The 19,006-nt window shown below is 44.7% G+C and overlaps 1 protein-coding gene across 1 annotated transcript in view; it reads right to left on the reverse strand.

Annotated features, from left to right (window-relative positions):
- The window catches only part of LOC119842147 (glioma pathogenesis-related protein 1-like), a 56,122-nt gene that overhangs the window by 15,408 nt on the left and 21,708 nt on the right, over window positions 1-19,006 (reverse strand). The window contains exons 3-4 of the mRNA XM_038370067.2: window positions 16,874-16,977; window positions 1,836-1,921 (exon numbers count right to left, since the gene is read on the reverse strand). Coding sequence (XP_038225995.1) covers window positions 1,836-1,921; window positions 16,874-16,977 — 190 coding nt within the window. The remainder of the gene's footprint in view (window positions 1-1,835; window positions 1,922-16,873; window positions 16,978-19,006) is intronic.

A 19,006-nucleotide genomic window follows, 5' to 3' on the forward strand; every position in this document is an offset into this window, starting at 1 on the left:
TGGGCTGTATAAGTAGGAGCATTGACAGCAGATGGAGGGATGTGATCGTTCCCCTCTATTTGGCATTGGTGAGGCCTCATCTGGAGTACTGTGTCCAGTTTTGGGCCCCACACTACAAGAAGGATGTGGGAAAGTTGAAGAGAGTCCAGCGGAGAACAACAAAAATGATTACGGGGCTGGAGCATGTGATTTATGAGAAGAGGCTGAGGGAACTAGGATTATTTAGTCTGCAGAAGAGAAGAATGAGGGGGGATTTGATAGCTGCTTTCACCTACGTGAACGGGGGTTCCAAAGAGGATGGATCTAGACTGTTCTCAGTGGTAGGAAGTGACAGAACAAGGATTAATAGTCTCAAGTTGCAGTGGGGGAGGTTTAGGTTGGATATTAGGAAAAACTTTTTCACTAGGAGGGTGGTGAATCACTGGAATGGGTTACCTAGGAAGGTGGTGGAATCTCCTTCCTTAGAGATTTTTAAGGTCAGGCTTGACAAAGCCCTGGCTGGGATGATTTAGTTGGGATTGGTCCTGCTTTGAGCAGGGGGTTGGACTAGATGACCTCCTGAGGTCCCTTCCAACCCTGATATTCTATGTAGGTTTTTATCCTGCACTCATCACCATAGTATCTGAGTGCCTTAATAGATTGGATTCCAGGGTTTCTGCTTCTGATGTACTTAAACACAAAATTATGCTGTTAGTTTGTGGCTTTTGCAAGTTGCTCTTCAAATTTTTTGGCCTACCTGATTATACTTTTATACTTGCCAGAATTTATGCTCCTTTTTATCTTTCTCTGTAGGATTTGACTTCCAAGTTTAAAAATATATTTTGCCTTTAACCACCTCTTTTACTTTGTTTAGTCATGGTTACATTTTTTTGGGCCCTCATCCTGTGGTATGGGCTTTTTTATTTATTTATTTTTTATTTGGGTATACATTTAGTTTGAGCCTCTATTATGGTGGTTTTTAAAAGATTTCCATGCAGCTTGTGAGCATTTCACACTACTGACAGTTTCTTTTAATTTCTGTTTAACTAGCCTTCTCATTTTTATACAGTTCCCCCTTTTGAAGTTAACTGCTACTCTGTTGGGTTTCTTTGGTATTTCCACCCCTGCAAGGATGTTAAATTTATATGAAACAGCCCTGTGAAGAATGGCACGCTCCTATAGATTAATTGTCTGCAGGCTGCACATCTGAAGGGATAAGTCACTCTCTTTTACATCTCCGGCATGAATTAGTCACAACCGTTTCCCAAAAGTGACTGGATGCTAGTGAACAAGTAAATGTCAGGTTTCAGAGTAGCAGCCGTGTTAGTCTGTATTCGCAAAAAGAAAAGGAGTACTTGTGGCACCTTAGAGACTAACAAATTTATTAGAGCAAAGTGAGCTGTAGCTCACGAAAGCTTATGCTCTAATAAATTTGTTAGTCTCTAAGGTGCCACAAGTACTCCTTTTCTTTTTAAGTAAATGTCAGATATATGGTAAGCTGCCCAAAGAGTGCTTAGCTGGAACTTTACTTTCTTGGATCAGTGATTTTTAAATTGCTTATTAGCCTTTAACAGAAAGTCAGTGATTGATAGCATCTTGTCCCAATGACAGTAATAACTGGCTAAAACTAATCTGGTAGTTGTCAATCCTTATTGAGATACTAATTCAGAAAGACATGAAGTACTTGATTAGGTGCTTTACTAAATAGGAATGGACTTTAGTATACACTAAAGTGCTTTGTTGAATTGCGGCCTGACAGAGTGCTGAGATGGCATAAAGAATATAAGGAACAGTTTATCAATAGGGTGGATATTGTTTGACTCTTCTTAGACTCTAATAAATTCATTTTTACTTACTACACAGATTATCCACACAGGTGTCCTCTTTTGAGCACTGACTACATGATGCTCCTGCTTTATAAGGTTTTCTTGGGTAATTGCCACTACAAAGGCAGAAGAAAATTCTGTTAGATGAATTTCACTGTGTACAATTTTAATAAGATCATACATTTAAGGTATTAAACACATTCAGGGCCGGCCTCAAGGAAAATGGCACCTTGGGCAAACTTGTATTTTGGTGCCCATGGGCATGGTGCCCCCCATTGCCCCTGGTCCCCCATGGGCTCCCCACCCGCCCTTCCCCCAACCCGTGCACTGTGCCACCTTCACCCCTAATCCCTGCACTCCCCTCCTGTGCCCCCTAATCCCTACACCCCTTCACTCCTATCCTGTGCCCCTAACCCCTGCACTGTGCCTCCTTCACTTCTCCCTTCTCCCTCCTGAGCCCCCCTTCCCTGCATCCCCCTCTTGTACCCACGAGGAGAAACTGACCCACCAGGATGCACAAAGCAGCTGGCATTGCTGCTCACTCCCCCACTGGACTGCTGCTCCTCTGCCCGATACACCCCCCGGGGCTGCCTACGGAGAGGGCAGGAGAGTAGCAGCTGCTGATGCCTCAGCACAGCCCACGTGGGGAAGTGACCTGAATGCAGGGAGCTCTGGTGTTGTGTGTGTTGAGGGGAGTGTGTGTGTGTGCCTAAGTATAAGAGTGTGCTGTCTCTTTAAAAAAGCATTCAAGGTCAGGATCCTGAAGGCTTGTGTTCAGATACAAGCAGCAGCCAGGAGCTCTGGACACAGAGAGGCAGCAGCAGGGACACAGATTCCCCCTGTCCTGTCACCCCAGCTCAGTGAAAATCGGGTGCATAGGTGTGTGTTTGGGGGGGGGACACCCTGACATCAGCCCCCACCGCCCCACTGCAGACAGGTAGGTGCTCCCAGTCTGGAGTGGCCAGGGAGGCAGGGACAGCAGAGGCTGCACAGGTGGAGCAGTGGGGAGGAGGGGCAATGGAGCATGGTGCGAGGACATCAGTCCCCAGAGCAAGGGCCCAGCCAGGGGCAATGACGTGTGGCATGGCAGAAGTGGCCCCGCTCTGCCCAGCCCAGTGCAAGGGCACTATTTACAAACCGGCAGTATCCAGACGCACAGTGCCCCGCCTGGCCTTGTGCTGCCAGCGTGCTCCTTCCCCTCGAGGCTGGGGCCAGGCCCATGCCATGCCATACAGCCCCCCCAACCCAACAGCCCATAGGCGCCAACTCTGTGGGTGGTTCGGAGCTGGAACACCTACAGGAAAAAAAATAGTGTGCACTGAGCACTCACCAGCAGCCCTGCCAATCAGCTCCTCCCCCTTGCCCACAGCACCTCCTGTGCACTACTGATCAGCAGTGGGCAGGAGGCACTGGGGGGAGGGGGAGGAGCAGGGGCAGGGGCAAGAAGAGTCGGAGTGAAGGCAGGGGGGCACTCGGGAGAGAGTGTGGGATGGGGCAGAAAGAGGCAGGACAGGGGTGGAGCGGGGGCAGGAAGAGGTGGGGATCGGGCCTTGGGGGAAAAGGTAGAGTGGGGGGTGGAGCTTAGGGTGGAGCAGGGTTCAAGCACCCTCAGGGAAATCAGAAAGTCAGCACCTCTGCAACAGCCCCCCCCCCGTGGACCCGCTATACCGTGCCTCCCCCAAACCCCCCCATAAATGTACAGTGCCCTACACAACACCACCCTGCCCAGCACCTCCCTGCCCACAGCCCCACCACAACTGTCCAGCACCCCACATAGAACCCCCACTCCCTAGTGCCCCAACACACACAGATCTTCCCCACCCTCTTGCAGCCCAGTACGCCCCCAGGCCCCACTGAGACCCACTCCCCAATGCCTTGCCTCCCAGCTGCACTCACCTGCCCTGCTGGGAGGCGATTGTCTGCCAGGCTGAGCTGGCAGCACAACCAGGGGTGGTCATTGCTCCAGCCCCTCGGGAGTAGCGTGATCTGGGCTCCCTCAGGAGCCACTTGCCTGGAGGAACCCAGTCAAGCCCCCAACACTGTCTCCCCACAACTGGCCAGGTTTCTCCACCAGACCCAGGCAGCTCAGCTCTAGGGAGGCAGGCAGAGCCCCACAGGGGGTGGGAAGCAGAGACTGCCTGGAACTGGAGGTGCACTGGGGTCTGGCCAGGGGGCCGAGAGGAGCAAGTGGTGGGTGGGGGGGAGCCAGTGGGCTGGTTGAGTCTTAGGGCACAGTACAAGCGGAGCATGCCGGGGCCCCATCTGAGCATGGGCCCGGCTCCATGGCACCACTGGCGCTATTGTAAACCCAGCACTGAAGAGGACGCCATGCACAGGGTTTGGATTTCCACCTGGCCTGCCAGAGCCAGCTGGGCTGACAGAGGTGGCAGGCAGTCAGATGAGCAGCAGTGTTGCAGAGGGGGCGGGGGGGGGGGAACCTGAGCTGCAGGGGGCAGTTGGACAACCAGCCCTCTGAGCCAGATGTTTGTGGGCCCACAAATATGTTTGACGCTAGGCCCACAAAAGGTTAATCCAGCCCTGGCTCTCTTTGGTGGGCTGCCCTGGGCAGGGGTCTGGACAGCCAAAGGCCGGCTCTGAATACATTAATATAAACTTCTCAGCATATTTTAACAACTGGTAAAACCTCGTGGAAAACAAACATTCTTGAAACCATTCTTTGTGTTCACTGTTCTCCTTCCTCTATTAAAAACAACTGCATTAAAATGCTATCTTTTTCTCCAAATAGAAAAAGCTAATGATTTATAAATCAAACCCTGCATAAGTGTACAAATTTCTTTAAAATGAATATCTAGCAGTAGAGTTTGGCAGCAACTAAGGTAAATATAATTGCGAATTTTCTGTAGGCAGAAAACTCAATACACTCCCAAAATAACTTTCAGCAAATAGATTTGCATGCTCTTTACAACTGATTTAAATTTCTGAGATAAAGCTTTGATTCACTAAAATATTTAAGAACTTGCTTAACTTGAAGCATGCGAGTAATCCTACTGCAGTCAATGGGACTTAAAGTTAGAATATGCTTAAGTGCCTTGCTTAATTGGGACCGAAGTGTTTAATAAAAAAAGACCAAACCAACAGCACTGACTTCTCTCAGATCAGTGCAGACTGAGTTGAAAATTAGGATATCATCCTAACTCTTGATGAAAGATTTATATGAAGGCTGTGTAACTGAAGTATGCTGGATCTGATAAATTCATCTGCCTGTAAGATTAATGCCTGAATATCACTCTGGAAGGCAAAGTGGAAGTAATTTCATACAAAGCAGATATCCCAATAAGTGAAGTGGTGAAATGGAGAGGAAAACTCAGATGGTAAAAATCTAATGTATTATGAAAGCTTGTCACAAATAAAAAAAACCTCTGAAAGCAACATCCTTCTAGAATAAGGGTAAACTTAAACTCAAATTTGATTGCAAAATGATTTGTTGGGGGATACCGATGAAAGACATCCACACACCTTCCTATTAATGGAATAATTCCAGGCTAATTTCCTAGTCTTTTATTTTAAAGATCTAATGTATACTGTAAAATGCTGTAGAATCCCTATGTAAAACCCAGGTCCAACATGCCTTCAAATTCCTGATTTAATAGGACCTTCTCTCCCCCTTCATATTCTTTGCAAGCCAGTAGGCCATGTCACAGTTATGCTTCTCAAACTCTTTCAGTCTAGTGACATGTTGGCTAGATTATTTTCTGGTGAAAATAAAGCAGCAACGTCCTGAACTGTAATATTTGTGCCCCTTGCTGCTTGTAGATGTTATTCCCCACTGCCTCCAGTGGTTGGAAACCTAGAGTCCCAGACACTTCCACACAACTGGAGATGAAATATTATCTTTGTTTTCCAGGTGTATACCTTTATATATTCTGGGACAAAAGAAACAAACTGCATAAAAATGTCTTCCTTCCCAGATACACTGCAAAGACAGGAACATTGGCTAAATGAAAGCATTTGAACTTTTGAAATTCACCAGAGAGGTTTTTACATGTGGATAATTGGTGAGTCCTGAATTACTGCTTTTTGGTCAGAGACTGGGCTTAAGGTGTCTTTTTTCTGTCTGCTAAAAATTAAAAATAAAACAAAACTGTGGCACCTCTGGGTGTCGATATGGAAACTATTAGGACCCAACTCCTAGCATTATGCTGTTGGGAAGTCTTTTGGGGCCAAGATACTTGCTTGTTTTCAGTTCACTGACAGTTGTAACACTTCCAATCTCTGAGTCCAAGTGCCTCCCCTCTTGTCCTCTCCCCTTTTGCAGATACCTTTCCTTTTTAGAGTTCTATAGCTAGGCCCAGGAGTTCAATAGCTTCACATTCTTTAATGAAAATGTTTCCCTTGTTTAGGTTACTTCTGGTCACAGAAAATGGGGAAACTGCCCAGCAATTTTTTTAAATGATCCAATTTTACCCTAGTGACAGGGGTATGTGACAGGGTCGGGCCAGATGGCTATAGGATAGTAATAGAAGGCAGATATATTAGCCCCAGGCTAAGTAGGTCCCTTTTCCCTGGGTAAGGGAAGGTTCCAGAACAATCAGGAACCTTCTGGAGACAATTAAGACAGGCTGATTAGAATACCTGCAGCCAATCAAGAAGCTGCTAGAATCAATTAAGGCAGGCCAATCAGGGCACCTGGGTTTTAAAAAGGAGCTCACTTCAGTTTGTGGTGTGCATGTGAGGAGTTGGGAGCAAGAGGTACTAGGAGCTGAGAGTGAGAATGTGGACTGTTGGAGGACTGAGGTGTACAAGCATTATCAGACACCAGGAGGAAGATCCTATGGTGAGGATAAAGAAGGTGTTGGGAGAAGGCCATAGGGAAGTAGCCCAGGGAGTTGTAACTGTCACACAGCTGTTCCAGGAGGCACTCTAGACAGCTGCATTCCACAGGGCCCTGGGCTGGAACCCGGAGTAGAAGGTGGGTCTGGGTTCCCCCCAGATCTTCCCAACTCCTGGTCAGACACAGGAGGAGTTGACCTGGACTGTGGGTTCAGAAAAACGGCCAAGCTGAGGGCTGCCGTGAAGCTCCAAGGCGAGCAAATCCACCAATAAGCGCAAGACCCACCAAGGTAGAGCAGGAACTTTGTCACACTTAATAGAGCAGTATTTTAATAAGCCATACAGGATGTGGGGTATTCTCATAGTGAAGTATGTTTTAACAGTCCCTCCCATCCCCCCCCAGAGACTTTCATTATGCATGTTCTTATAGATGTTGCCTTTTCTCAGGTTTGACATAGTTAAGGCACCCAAACAACCTTAACTCTGCCATATACTGATACCATGGGAGGGGAGGAGGGTGGATAGAAAAAGAAATCATGAAATTTAATCTAGGACTACAAACACTAAAAATGCATTAATCATAACTATATGGTTATTGCATGGTGTTCCTACAGGACAGAGTTAAGGCTATTTGGGTGCCTTAACTGTGCATTTCTGTGACTCAAGATGTTTGCATTTATTTTCAAATTAACCTTAACTTTGAATTTCCTGGTTTTAAAATGCTTATTTTGGGGTAATCACAATTCCCCATTACTCTAAATGGTTGATATCTATATTCTCAGTCTGAATTCTTTTCATGTAGTTTGTGTCGAGGAATATAAGTAAAATGCTAATTTCAGATACAGTACAGAGGGTATGTTATCTTACATTTTGTACATGAAGTCAGCTAAATCCTTCAAATACAAATAGGTAGTACACAGACACAGGAGTTAGGAACCAGAAGGTCCTACTAACTTAAAACCATGCATTTCAAATTTATACAGTGGCCTGCATCCCTCCATGTGGCTTGAAGCCTTCAGAGGTATGAGATGAAAATTTGAATTAAGTGTGGATATTTACAATTTTTAGAACTACAAACCATCCTCAGACAAAGCATAAGAAATATGGATGAACATTTCTTCCTCCACCACTAGATGACACCCTGTTACAAAATTCACACTCAGACAACAGATCCTGTCTACAATTTTTCCAAACTCTTATGTTCCCCTACATATGTTGCACTGTCTTTTATTATTTTTACATGATCCTTATATATTTGTTACATAGAACAAAATAAAGACGATGGCCAAAATGTCCCTGTAATTTGGGAGCCTACTTTGGATAGTATTCTGTGGCAATAAAGACCCAGGATATCAGAAAGAACCCCAATAGTAGGTCAAGGAATGCAAAAACTAGAAGCAATTAAATCAGACATTAGAAATGGAGAATTACGATGCAGGTGTTCTCCTGGTCAATGCTGGAGTGTTCAGTACAGTTTGTAGTATTTTGTCCTGTTCACTTTAAAGTGTCCCAAGTTGTCTTTGAACATCTTAATAGATCTTATTACCAGGAAAGATTTTTCCTGATATTCACCTTAAGTTTTCACTTTTTACCCTGCCTAGTCATAGCCCCTCGCACCTCCGTAAATAATTCCTCTGCCTTGCTTTAATGTCTGAACACTTCAAGCATTTGTAGACTTTTTTGATGTCCACATCCGTTAGTAGTTTTAAGCTGTATAATTTGTCAATCTAGTCTCCAAATAACTGTTGTTGCTCTCCCTGTTTGTCAAACATCTCGCTGGTAATGTGGCGCTAAGAAATGAATGGAATATTCTGATACTGTTGCACCAATACCATATTAAATAATCTATTATCTCTACTACTTAACCTGTGTGTATGCAGCCAAATATTGCATTGACCTTATGGAGTTTTTTGCTACATTATCACATCGCAAACTCAGGTCTAATTTGTTGTCCACTATTGCCACTCTCACAGCTTTACTTATTTGCAGGATTCTCTCTTCCATTGCATATCTATGGGTTTTAGATTACTTTCAAAAACACAAGTATCCTCAGCAAATTTAATTTATGTGCAGGCAGCCTTTTTTACCAGTAATGAAGATACTAAATAAGATGACCTACACTGATCCCTGCAGTCCCCCACTCTACACCTTCCCAATTTCTTATCTTTTTTTACTTACAATCCTTCAGCCAGTTTCCAATTTGCAACAGAATGGAATGGAGAATGGAAGGATATTAAGGACAAAAGGGAAAGAAGCATGAGTGTGGGGGGGGAATACTTGCAGAAATGAGAGCAGAGGGGGAAAAGGGATGAGTACTTGAAGGAAAAAGTAATCCAGTAAGAGGGAAAGAAGAAAACACTAGAAAGGAGAAGAAAAACAAAGTAAATAGTTTGGAAATGAGGAAGCAGCTGAGAGGGAGGGAAGGAAAATTAAACAAAAGAGCAAAACCAGTTTAAATTTAGTAAGCTAGATTTTATTTAGACATTTGTTTTATTCTAAAGGTCATCCAAGGCTAAGGGGGAAAAAAGGGGAAAAGAAAGGTTGCTCACCTCGTGCTCTAACTGAAGTTCTCAGAGATGTGTGTGGGTACTCCACTTCAGGTGCACTTGCACCCTGTGCCTTTTGACTGAAGCTCTTTGGTAGCGGTGATCGTTCAGCCCATACATGTGCCCTATGCATATTCATGCCCCCTACTGAGGCTATACAGGGCTGTGTGAGTGAACCGCCCACCGTTTCTTCTCAACTGCCTTCAGCCAGAGATGCAGTTTAGTGTGTGCCTGTTTTCTCTTTAGAGTTAGAATATAGTATATAGTGTTAGTTCTTTAGTTAGTTTATAGTATTAGTATTTTTATAATTGTTGGAATTGTTGCTCCTGTTTTTCTTAGAAAAAAAATTGCTTTACCCCTTATTAAAGGACCAAATTTTCTCTTATATGTGATGCTGGCCTCCCCAAGTCTGGAGTACAGAAGGAACAGAAAAAGTCCCACAGAGAGAACACCGAAGCAGAGAGGAAGGTGGAAAATTGAGCAGGATGGGATCTTTGTGCTGATTGAGACCTGCTGAATTTCCTTTTCTTTCCAGGTGTGTATATCCCCAGGGATCTAAATGTAGCTGTAGAGTACTTTAGGGCATGAAGTGAGTTGTCTGAGTCCACAAAGAGCTGATGGCCATTAAATGGTGAGTGCTTAATAGTCAACTGTACCTCCCAGGTTAAAAAGACAACTGAAGCAACAAAGCTCAGGACAGGCCCAACAAAGAAAGTAACAGAATGCCATTAGGCCTCACCTACAGCCCCCAACTAAAACCTCTCCAGCGCATCATCAAGGTTCTACAACCTATCTTGAAGGACAATCCCTCACTCTCACAGACCTTGGGAGACAGGCCAGTCCTCACTTACAGACAGCCCCCCAACCTGAAGCAAATACTCACCAGCAACTGCACACCACACAACAAAAACACTAACCCAGGAACCAATCCCTGCAACAAACCCTGTTGCCAACTCTGTCCACATATCTATTCAAGGGACACCATTATAAGACCTAACCATCAGGGGCTCATTCACCTGCACATCTACCAATGTGATATGCCATCATGTGCCAGCAATGCCCCTCTGCCATGTACATTCGCCAAAGCGGACAGTCTCTATGCAAAAGAATAAATGGACACAAATCTGACATCAAGAATTGTAACATTCAAAAACCAGTAGGAGAGCACTTCAATCTCCCTGGACACTCAATAACATACTTAAGTGGCAATTCAACAAAAAAACCTTCAAAATCAGACTTCAACGAGAAACTGCAGAACTGGAATTAATTTGCAAACTGGACACTATCCAATTAGGCCTGAATAAAGACTGGGAGTGGATGGGTCACTACAAAATAATTTTCCCTCTGCTGATACTCACACCTTCTTGTCAACTGTTGTAAATGGGTGACGTCCACCTTGATTGCATTGGCCTCATTAGCACTGACCCACCACTAGGTAAAGCAACTCCCATCTTTTCGTGTGTGTGTGTGTGTATATATGTATATATACACACACACACTGCTTACTGTATTTTTCACTCCATGCATCTGATGAAGTGGGTTTTAGCCCACAAAAGCTTATTCCCAAATAAATTTGTTAGTCTCTAAGGTGCCACAAGGACTCCTCATTGTTTTTGCTGATACAGACTAACACGGCTACTACTCTGAAAGCTCATCTCATCACTATCGTGGTTGAAATAGACCTAGCTGCACTGTCGCTGCATCAAGCATGTAGGGATTCCCTCGGAGACCTCTTTCTACTCAGCTTCCCAAGAACTCCGTTTGACTCTAGACTTCATCAGTCATGTATCTTTATTTAGCATACAGCAATGCTACACTGAGCTGATTAGACTCAAATCAGTCATGGGGCAAGGTGGATTCAGGTTAATTTATAATTTCAAAGTTACACAGAAATACTCTCCCTTTATATACATTACATCACACAGTGGCTTGGTTACTTTGCAGGACCAAGTCCCTGTGCAGCATGCTCTATCTATGCATTGTTTGTCTTCTATATACTTTTCACCCTTTCGCTAAATTGGACAGAATAAGTTAGTATTGTTCTTCGTAAATGGTTCGCTGAATGTTCCTTCTTATCTTAGCTGACTCAGACAGTGTCTTCTAGCTTACTGACCCATTTACTTGTTAGCACAAACATTCCATTTTCAGCCTACTGACCTAGTCACCTCTCTAATCCTGTCTTCCAAGAAATGAGGCCTCCCCCAAGTTTAGTCATGTCAAGCCAGGCCTACAAAGTGAAGCCTGCAAAGATGTCTTGGCCAAGAGCTGACCCTCCTTTATTTCGGCACTAAAACGGATCTCCATGTTCCTGTTTGCCAGATGGTCTTGGCTGGCTCCAGGAGAGCTTCATTAATTGGTAGTTGCTATCCCTGCTGAAGTGAAAGCATGCAATATGTCCAGGAGCTTATGATGGTAACTTGTCCCAGGAGAATCTGAAGTGTCTGCAACCCATTTCTTCAGGTCCTAGAACTGCCAAAAGTCATCAGCTAATGATGGTGGCAGTGGCGGCAGCAGCATTACTGTCTCATCAGGCAATGAAGACATTTGTAAAGGTCTTGCTCCTCAAAATGTCTCCTCTATTGATTCAGAGGAGGGATGGAAAGTACCAGAGAACTAGTTTTTCTACGTTCCTTGTGAGAATAGTGGGGCCTGGTGAAACTGCTGGAGGTACACTGCCCATGGGTTCTAATAAGGCCAATGAGAAGGACCATAAGGCAAGGGGGAGGTGCCATCATTCATTGACCCAAGTATTGATAGGCACAGGTCTTGTATCTGCAGAGGAGAACAACATTTGAATAAGCTTGAGAGCTTTGAACAGAAAGCTCTGAGTCAGAATGCCCTCCCACATATTGTAAGGGAGGTGACAATACCTCTTCTTGAACGTTAGATGTTGAGAAGTAGTGAGTCTCAATTGAACATGTGCAGTTGGTGACCAACCAGATATCAGTATCGAGAGGTGTCTGGAAGTTGCAACGAGGGGAGACTCGGGCTCATTAGGTACCAAGAGGTCCATGGGTGCAGCTTCCCCTTGAGGAGGCTAGCTCTGTGCCCCACTACTTACAGCAGAGGCTATGCCCCTCTTGCTGCTCTCAGCCCCTCCCCCTTCATGTCCCCAGCTGGGGGAGGGAGGCTCAGAGCTTGACACCCCCCCCATGGCCCCAGGCGAGGGGGTAGGGTTAGATGATGCTGTCTGAGGTGCTGCTGATGGTACCACAGATTCTAATGAGGCTACTCTATTTACCATCATGGGTACTGATGGTAGCCATAATAGTAGTCTTCAGTATCATGCTCTTTACTGCCAAGGTATGGGACTTAGATGAAGTCTTATAGTGCATCATGTTAGCCAAGAGACTCAGAGCTTCATAGCACTCCTCTCTGGGCCTGAGGTCTCCAGTGACCAAGACTTCTTTGAGGAGGAACTCTGTTCTGTTCTTCTTATCCCCCTTCTTAATGGGAAACCGTCAGTAACAAATTCAATAGGTCTCAGTCAGTACTTAAAGCATGCTGGAGCCCAGGGTTTTGATGCTGCCTTCACCTTGGAAGCTCTGTGACTTATCTTGCTGTAGACTGGCACTAACAGAATTACAGGCTCCTGGTTTGGGGGTAGGGGAGATTCTCTGTACCTGGTCTGAAGCTGGACTTAAGGCTTGCTCCATCATTAGTCGTCTATACTTCATTTTCCTGTTTTTATGGCACCTTCCCTTAAATGTAAATCTTGCACTTTCTGGAGATATGAGTCTCTCAAGCAACAAATACACTGAAAATGCCAGTTGCTGATGGGAATCACTTCTTGACAGAATAGGCACATTTTAAAACTCAGGGAGCCCGGCATCCCCTTTGACCCATTGATAAGGGGCTAAATAGCTTTTATTTTTCTAAGAAAACAGGAACAATAGTTCCAATAACTATACAAGTTGTAAGAATCCTATAAACTAACACTGTATAGTATATTCTAACTCTAAAGAAAAAAACAGGCACACAAATTCCATCTCTGGGCAAAGGAAATGAGGGCAGTTCGCTCGCACAGCCCTATACAGCCTCAGTATGGAGCATGAGGATGTGTTGGTGCCCGTTCAGCTCACCACATGCACCCACTACCAAAAATCTGTGATCAAAGGTGCAGGTGCATGCACGCCTAAAGTGGAGCACTCACAGGAACATTGCTCAAAGAATTTACACATTCATGGAAAATGTACAAAATGATCATGCAGATTAGGTATGGTCTTCAAGTTTCTCAACAGCTGTCAATGGGGCCATTGGTACCACTACATTTGGGTATCCCTTTTTTAAGGTGTCATCACCTGCCCCTTTCTGGGCACACAGTTTGTTCTACATTGGTGCCTTTGGGTCACTAGTACAGCCCTTTTACCCCTCTGATCTTCCTCTCAAGACACTTGCTTATAAATATTAGGCAATCCTGGCTGCTTTTCCTAACTCTGTCTCAAGGGACCTGCAGCTCTCTTCAAAACTTTACCCACTGATTACTAAACTTTTGTTTAACTAGATTACTATAATAGTACATAATAGCTTTCAGTAACCCTCTACTACTTATTCCACAAGGAAAAGCCTGATTTATAAGAGCCTAACAACGATTCCCTTCCTGATCACAGTCTAGGTCCCCAGTCCCCTCTATGATCATATTCTCTCCCCTCAAGAGAGAAACAATGATCGTTCACATTCGACACCCACAAAATTCTAAAAAGGCAATCTGACTGCAGCTTCCATCCAGGAGTGCAAGCCTCTAGGTACCCAGCAACTTCTGTTTTTTGGTTTTCATCCCACAACATACCCCATCATACATTTTTGCTTAACACTTATCTTAACATCTCAGGTGCAAAATCAAATTAAAATAGTCCATTATCTACAAAAGGATATTGTAGTTACCAAGCATACTGGCAGCTGGGTTTGTGAGACCCTAACATTTTCATCAATAGGCATCAGCTCTTGCAAGCATGGTAGATAACTTTGGAAAAAACTAAGGAATCCCAATTGGTAGCTGAGAAGATGGTGGATAGAAGAAAGATTTAAGTCTGCTAGGCTCTGGTGAACTCTGAAGTGAAAGATGATCAATGCTGACCAAAAAGACGATTGATGCTGTAAGCATAAGAGATCCAGGTTGGTTATAGAAAGTTTTAGGTTTGGGGAAGACATGTTAAACTAGGAGTTTGTGGGAAATAGGTGAAGGTGACTACAGTTCAAGAGAAGTCAAAAGGAAGTATTCAGTTTCCAAGGATTTTACCAAGAAATTTCCAAGAAAATTATTCAGTTTAAAATGTGATGTTATGTGCCTATTCGGTTTATGCTTTACCCTGACTCTGCTCGTGGCTATTTCAAAAGCCCAGTGAGGTGGGCCATGTCAGAGGAGTAGATTGGAGCACAGCACATTATCTAGGTTTGGTTTTGGGGTAACTGATTTGACTAACAGTTTGCAAATGAACTGAGGATTTTCTGTTATAACCAAATTAATATCTTCTCAGTCAGATAACAAAAGGCTTAAAAACAGATTTACAAGTTTTCTATGAGGTTTAGGAAAGTAAATATTCAAGGTTTAATAATGTGGTTTGAGGAGGTAAGATGGAACACAAATACCAATCGACTGATCCACAAACTATAGCATAGCTTAATCGCTTGTCTAGATTACCAAAATAACTCTTTTTTTTTAATATGATTGTGTAACAAGATTGTAGCCCTGCTTACCTGCTGGATTACAACATGAGGCTTTTTCTCTGTGCACAGAAAAACTGACCGTTTTAAGAGACCATATTTTAACCTAAGCAATGTGCCAGGGTTAAAACACAATTCTCTACTATAGTTAAAACATTTTAGGGTTTTTTTTGTTTATATAAAAATAGTTAACATGACTGAGCTACACATTATCCATTTCAGATGGGCCTAAATTGCTCAGACAGAAGGTGTATTAAGGCACCGCAGTAGCTTCGAGTGGTTCCTGCCTGTCAGCCTCTGAGGGAGGCCACTCCGCCTCGCTACACCATCTAGTAACTGATATCCTGCTAAACGTGTCCATTGGCTAAGTGTCAGCAAAGAGTCTAGGGCCCTGGTACACTGGGGCAGGGCAGGGCAGGGCAATTAGTCTTCAACCCAGCTCCTGGGCTGAAGCAGACAGCAAACAGTCAGGCTCAAGCCCTCTGGACATGATAGTGTAGTAGTGGTCTCCGGCCCAGCTCCGTGGCTGGGGCAGATATCAAGCAAATGCAGGGCATCCAGCCTAAGATGGATAGGCTGCCACCTTGGGGGGGGAGGGGTTGGCAGCAGGAGGTAGCGGTCCACCCTACTCTACCAGATTCTAGTCCAGGTCCTTAACAATGATGCAGAATCCCATCACTGAGTCAGCGGGAAGCCTACCGAAACACACAAACTGTGGTTTCAGCAACGCAACAAGATTAATGTCTGGTTTCTCTGGGCTACTTCCTACCCCTGTCTGTAGGGCTCTGTTGCTCATGAGTTCTCAGTCTTCTCAGGGTCCTCCTCCAGGGGTAGGGTTGGTACAGCTCAGTCTCTGGTGCAGGGGCCAGCAGCAAGGCAGAGGTGTCCAGCTCCTGCTTTAGCTCAGCGGAGCTGGAAGCCCCTCCTTTTATACTTCCTGTTCCGCACCTCTACTTCTGGCGTGAGGGGTGGGCCCAGCCTGGCTCTGCCCATCAGACAGCAGAGAGTGGTTCCTCCCTGTCAGTCTTGGAAGGAGGCCACTCCATCTTGCTACAGGCACTGAAACACCCATCTACCTTTGAACCAATTATCTGGTTCATGCATTTAGAAATTACTCCACAGAGAGAGTCTACAATGTAAGGCCTCTCCTAGTGCAGAAGTTCCCTCCTTTGTTAGAAGGTGTAAGATTTACTAACAAAGCTCACAAAATTAAAACTACTGACAGGTGGTATTATATGGGGCCTTTTTCCCTTGGCACCCCTTTGTGGCAAGATGGGAAGCTACACCAGCTGACACCATCCCCCTTAAGCCATCACACCCAAGTATTCATCTTCCAGCCCTCTGCACAAGTTTTTAATAGTCTCTGTCCCCTTCAAGATAATGGGGAGTTGGAAGTTCTATGGTTCAAGTGGTGGCTAAACAGCCCTAAGTCTTCTGGGTTTAGAGCCTTCTTCTTCAAAGTTCTTGGCTGGAGTAAGTAGGGGAAGCCAAGGCCCACCCACTCCATTGGGTTCCAGCTCAGGCTCTCTGTTTGGAACAGCCAGAACCAATCCTTCTCAGTCCCTGGCCACTCCTTGAGCTATGTCTCCTCCTCTGTAGGCTTCCGAAGCCTCTCACCCTTCTTCTCCCTCTTTGGAGTGTTGCTTCTCAGGCAGTTTTTCACTAGGCTGTTGGAGGGGTCCTTTTTCTGGAAACTGCCTTTCTCCTCAGGAGTTCCTCCTTTGAGGTCCTTAACCTTTTATCATGCCTAGGTGCTTCCCTGTCTAATTAACTACCTCCTGTTACTCAATCAGTTAACTACTCCCAGGTGAACCTGAGCTACCCCATTCTCCCTTGTGGAGCCTGTCAGAGGTAGGCTGGTCCTTTGACCAGTTTAGAGGGTCAGCCAACCTCTGCCAGGCACCATTAATCAGAGTTCATGGGTCTTTAGATGCCTGAATTAACTGAGTGATGAATCATTTCCCTGATTCCACACGCTAAACTACTGATGTGTATGGATTCCAATTTATTTTTAGAGGATTAAATATTATGAATACTCTCTTTTAAAATGTTTTAAAAATAACTTACCTTGGTACATAGTTGCATATAAAATGTGCTGCATTACTTACTCCCGCAGCCATACGACAAAAAACAACAGCACAGCCCACCTTATGAGAATTATCCCAAACAACCTAGAAGAAATAAGAATTTTTTCTTTTACAAAATAAAGCTTAAACTGTGCTCACTGTGAGCTATTCTAATAGCCAGGAGAATCTCAGTTCTCATGAGAGTTCTTTGATTTATTTGCTTTGTACAGCCACCTGTTACAGTACCCAGAAAAATAAAAATGACTTACCAGTTATTGGAGTTCTTTAGGATGAGCTTCTGCAGATTTGCACTTGTCGGATCAAGGAATGTGTACCAGAAGTTTCCAGAATCTTCTACGCAGCAGTGTCAGTAGGTCACTCGCTCTCTGTTTCCCCCTCCCCTTATGTAGGGTTCCCATAGTAAAAAGGGGAAAGTACTACTCCTCAATTCCTTCCACTAATTTTAGGAATTCTTAATCCAAGACTCTGGGAAAGTGGGTGAGAGGTTTAAATGTACACAAGCTCATCCTGAAAAACTCGTTACTGGTAAATAACCATTTCTTCTTCAAATGGCCTTTGCACATTCCCACTTATGGGAGTTTAGCGAGTAGTACAATCACTGGGAATATGACTTGAAGAGTTCTAGGTGACAAACACAGCAGAACTGCCAAAACAAGCATCAGCTCTGGATCCCAGGTCAAGGGTGTACTAGAAGTGACAGCATCTCTCACTCTCCTAAATGAAGCTTCAGCTGCCAAAAAGAGCTACCTGATGCATGTATAGAATTTTGCTTAACATCCTTGCAAATTTTTATGATGACGACAATGTGAGGGAAAGCTATGGAACCTGCCTGAGATCTAGTTGAATACACTTTGATATCTCCAAGTAGTTGAATATATGCTAAGTCATAAGAATTGTGATTCATAGTGCACCTGGCCAGTCTCTGAGCTGTGATGGACTGATCCCTGATTTCATCCCCCTAATAGTGTAGGGAACTTGTGGCTAGGTTTGTTGTGTAGGGGAATGCCAGGATTGGGTGAGGGGCCCCAGGTCCCAACCATAAATCTCTGCACAAACACCAACCCTCCCTCTTAGGGGATCAGAGTTAACCACTGGAACAAGTACCACACTTAACAATAGAACAGCCCTTTTACTTAACCCAGGCAAAGCCAAGAACAGGCCCAGGTCAGGATCTATAGCAGGGGCTACATAGACTCCTTTGCCCCCAATACAGTATACAGCACACAGACACACACACACCCCATACCAGCTAGACACATACTGACTGTCTGCTCTGCTCCATTAAAAATCTCCCCCCCCCCCAAACTGTTTGTGCACTTTGATGCTGGCATGCATTGTGAGGGTGAGTCTTGCTGCGTGGTCTCAACTGTCCTGTTGGCTTCAAGCTGTAAGAGTCCTATTTTGCAAGCCCCAGGGCAGCAGCTGGCTCTCCTCCAAGCAGCTCCTAGTTCAGGCTCTGCACTCCGTCTCTGCCCCAGCTCGAGTTGCTGCTTATGTTTTCTTCTTTCTTTCTTCTCTTTCTAAATCTTTCCAGGCTTGTTCCCTGTCCTGCCTCTCCCTAACCATCTCTTCACAGGCTCAAACCCTCTCAGGTGGTCTGTACTTAATTCGGCCTTGTTTGGAACGGCACTCCCTCTAGCCAATCAGATCTGTGCAGAATAGTGGAGGGGGGGAAGGGGAAAAAGGAAGGGAAAGGGGGAAGTGGCTCTATCCAGTCCCCCAGGTTGGTTCCAGATGGATAACTTAAGGACCTTTGGACATTCAAGTTATGGTGCCTACCTCCCTGGATGTGAATGAATCTTGATGAAATAAAGAGGCTAGTAACCTGAAAGCAACTGAAATCAGACACCTTTTTAGATATCAGTTAGGATGATGATGCAAATAAGATCGCATTTTCCATATAGAATATGGCATATGCAGGGCTAGCCACCTTTTGCTTTTGGATCAAAGTAAAGCATTATTTGCGCGTGTGAAGTTCCAAGGACTAGAAGAACCTGCACACTTTCTTGAGGGCCAAAGTCTGGATATAGATTTGGATGTCCTGACAGCTGAGAAAAAATAGTTATGTCAGTCTGGCAATTGGTGAAAACTCTTGGTGCCGTATAAAGGCCAA

The sequence above is a fragment of the Dermochelys coriacea genome, chromosome 1 (genome assembly GCF_009764565.3).
Source record: "Dermochelys coriacea isolate rDerCor1 chromosome 1, rDerCor1.pri.v4, whole genome shotgun sequence".
NCBI classification, from domain to species: domain Eukaryota; kingdom Metazoa; phylum Chordata; order Testudines; family Dermochelyidae; genus Dermochelys; species Dermochelys coriacea.